Raw genomic sequence first — 3,402 nt, 5'->3', positions numbered from 1 at the left:
CCTTGTCCCTCCTATAAAACCCGCAACCAAAAAAACACAAGGGGAAAAAATCCTCCAGAAATGACAGTGTCGGGGAGGGGGGCAATATTGTTGAACTCGTACGAACTTAGAGGTAGAGAATATATTCTGTCCTCCTGAGGCATCAGCGATTGTCCTCTTCTTCCTCCTGGAGTGTTTGTAGAAATTTGGGGCAATTGATTTCAAGGGGAAGCTGGATTGCCAGGTTGATTCCCACAACATCGCCTTCCTCTCATAGTCTCATACACGGAAGCCCCCAGACTTGATTGGTATGTAGACTCTCTTCCAGTTCACTTTGCACCTGTCACCCTGGATTGACGCCACATGAGTCGAAAGTCCCCGCCACAACGAGCCTGGTGACCGCCGTGGTCGATTCCGAGGAGCGCGTGTCGGCGTCATGCGTGTTGGCTCGTCATGACATGCAACATGCATGGACATCACATAAAAGAGATCATGAAATAATCATAGATCAAACAATCGTAGTTCTAAGTTTACCATCACTGCACATATTGCGTTGTAAGTATTTTTTTGGCTTCCCTTTGGCTCCAGCAGCATTTACATATATTGATATATACCTCTTCACACAATGACAAATGACAAGTTGATACTTTTCCAATAGCCATTTGGCCTCTACCACCAACAGCAGAAAGGTACAACACCATTTTTTTCCTGCCCCCACAACCGATCACAAATCAAAGCAAAAGATAAACAACCACTGGTGACACTATAATTAATATGGACCTAGCTACAACATTCACCACGCCCAATATTTCAACGCCCTGTTTCTTTGGTCCACTATCTCTATCGACTTCCTTGCTAGAAGCTAGCTAGCACTGGTACAGAAACTGATCTATGGGCTGCTGCATCATTTGCATCCCTGAGCCCCATGCATTTGCAGTGAAGGCATCATAATAATCGTAATGGCCAGTAGTTGCTGCAGTCATTGTAGTAGTGGATGGGTATGTAGTCGCTGCTATTGTAGGATTAGAAGGTGATTGGTTTCCATTGTTCATGTAGAAGATTATCTCACGGAGCGCTGATAGCCTGCTATCCAGCTCCATCATCTGAGTGCGCAGCACTGAGTTCTGAGACTCTGCGAAGGCACAGCTTTGGGTGACCATGTTCAATGTTGTGGTGAGCTGCTGGTTCTCCATCTTCAACTGGTTCACCTATTTTATATAATCAAGATAACATTCCTTTTTAACATAAACATTTTTTTTGGATTTGCTGAAGGAAGCTGTGATGAACAGAACAGATTTTAGATTGTGCAAGTAATTAATATCTACCATGTGCATCTGGTGAATTGTACTATTTATTTATGTTACACTGGTATCTATTATTTTGTTAATTTGTTCAAGCAACATTCTGAAATCTTTTCCTACTATTGTTGGTACGATTAATCTGGAAAAATGAATGAAATTCTGGATGACAGTTTCTTGCGATATCTGACAGTTCATAGAAATTTGCCTTCACATTTCCGGAGCAAAACATAAGCTTGATCCAGTCTTGATCGGCATCAAGAAATTTCGATGAGCTTGCTCTTATTTCCAGATTTGACAGTTGGGAGCAATTGTTGGTAACTAGCTAGTTCCCTATCGCCTTTTTCTTTGGGAGTGATAACGAGTTTAATGTTTTTCGAGTATTATGCAAGAAGCAATTAGTTGGGGCCCTTTGAAAAAAGGGCACCGTGTGCATAATTGGAGTTTCCTTGAGCAAATCCTTCAGCTCAAGTGTCCTTTTTCATCTGATTTTGCTTTCGTGTGTCAAATTCACCTGCACATGAGTGCAAGCTTCAATCCATAAAGCAAACTAATTAAAGCTAGGAACAACAAACATATTAAAATCTACATAACAAATGCAACGATATTATATATATGTCTCTCTCTCTCTCTCTCTATATATATATATATATATGTGTGTGTGTGAAAAAAAAAAGGAATGCAAACATACCTGTGAGGTAAGGTCATCGAGGTGCTGTTGTTTCCGTAACCTAGACCTCTTTGCCGACTCTCGGTTTGATTCCTTCCTTCTTTTCCGCTTCAGGTCCATTTGGACCTGCAGCTGGATATCACCCTCTGACCCTGAGCTCCGGGTCCCATGGCTTGAGCCAGAGGTTATCCCGCTTGACAGGGTCCCACCTGACAAGGTCATCCTAATAAAAGTCCTGAGTACCCTCCTTGGTGCTACACTTAGGAAAATACCTTACAGTATTGTCACCCTCAGTTTTGTCTATAAGCTATAATTTCCAATGAGAAGTATTATGTAGAATATGGTGGTCTATTCTCTGGTATTGGATGGATCAAATAAAAGAGAACAGTAGCTAGGATGTTACTGAGAAGACATAGAACCAGTAAAGGAAGACGACGGAGAAAGAGAGGACAAGATGAGAGCCTCGCCGGAGCGTCGAGCTGATCATAAATCCGGAGAGGATGACCTCGGAGAGGATTGGTGACATCTACCAAGTCACAACCTTCCCTTGTTTAATCTATCATGGATCAACCAGCCAGAAACACTATAATAATTTCCTCTACAAACAGGTTTTGCTACTGTATATAAATGTGCAGACAAAATATATGTACAATAATGTATTTTCAACTTGCTAGTTGATAAAAATTTTGGCAGAGTCTCCCCAAGAAGCCTTGGTTCTCAAAGGAAAAATTCAACAGAATTTCCCCAGGAAACTTTGGTTCTCAAAGAAAAAATTCGCACAGGGCAAGACTATTGGAGATTAAGAACATCAAGATGAAGTGGTTGGAGAGCAAAGTATGTTTTGAAAAAGGAGGGTGCCCAGCAGGGGTTCTGCTGAAGCAAGGGAACCTTAGTGAGGAAGGAGGGGAGAAGGGGAAAAGGGAATTGAGGCTTGGGAAGAGGGGCTCTTTTATAGATGAAAAAAAGGAGTGTTTTGTGAGAGAAGAAGAAACAGAAATATTATATTGGTGTAATGGATAGTGGTGGCTAGTGAGTTAGTGGGCAAAAAAACATGGGGAAGAAAAGCAGAACTTGATGGTGGGCTGTGGCCTGTGGGATTAGAATCTTCTGTGGCATCTTGGGATGATTTTTAAAAGGATTATTCAATCAAATGTTTCAATAAGCTAGCTCTTAGAGAAACATAGTCCTTTGTTACTTACAGTACCTTTTCTGTTGTGACATTTTTCAGCAATTCATTCCCAGATGATGCTGTGTGAAACAGAGTATTCACTGCTTTTTAGAGAGAGAGAAAGAGAGAGAGTATTGGATATGTACTGCCGAGGTAGATCTATTTTTTCTGCAAGAAAGGTCTTAATGTTTTTACCTATTGGGTGACAAAAATGTGGTCCAGTGTCTAAAGCATAACACATGCTCTGCATTGATTTAACTAATAATAACTTTTACATCTCGAAAGAT

The 3,402-nt window shown here is 41.1% G+C and overlaps 1 protein-coding gene across 1 annotated transcript; it reads right to left on the bottom strand.

The window, feature by feature from the left end:
• Positions 1-532: 532 nt before the first annotated feature.
• On the bottom strand, positions 533-2,874 carry LOC127781164 (bZIP transcription factor 44-like). Its single transcript, XM_052308077.1, has 2 exons — positions 1,969-2,874; positions 533-1,187 (listed from the first exon to the last, which is right to left on the bottom strand). Exons 1-2 carry the CDS (start codon positions 2,167-2,169, stop codon positions 846-848), a joined length of 543 nt encoding a protein of 180 aa, XP_052164037.1. The 5' UTR covers positions 2,170-2,874; the 3' UTR covers positions 533-845.
• Positions 2,875-3,402: the final 528 nt, after the last annotated feature.

The sequence above is a fragment of the Oryza glaberrima genome, chromosome 8, assembly GCF_000147395.1.
Source record: "Oryza glaberrima chromosome 8, OglaRS2, whole genome shotgun sequence".
Taxonomy (NCBI): domain Eukaryota; kingdom Viridiplantae; phylum Streptophyta; class Magnoliopsida; order Poales; family Poaceae; genus Oryza; species Oryza glaberrima.
Note: the sequence above shows the minus strand (reverse complement) of the source record. Positions and strands in the feature narration are given on the sequence as shown.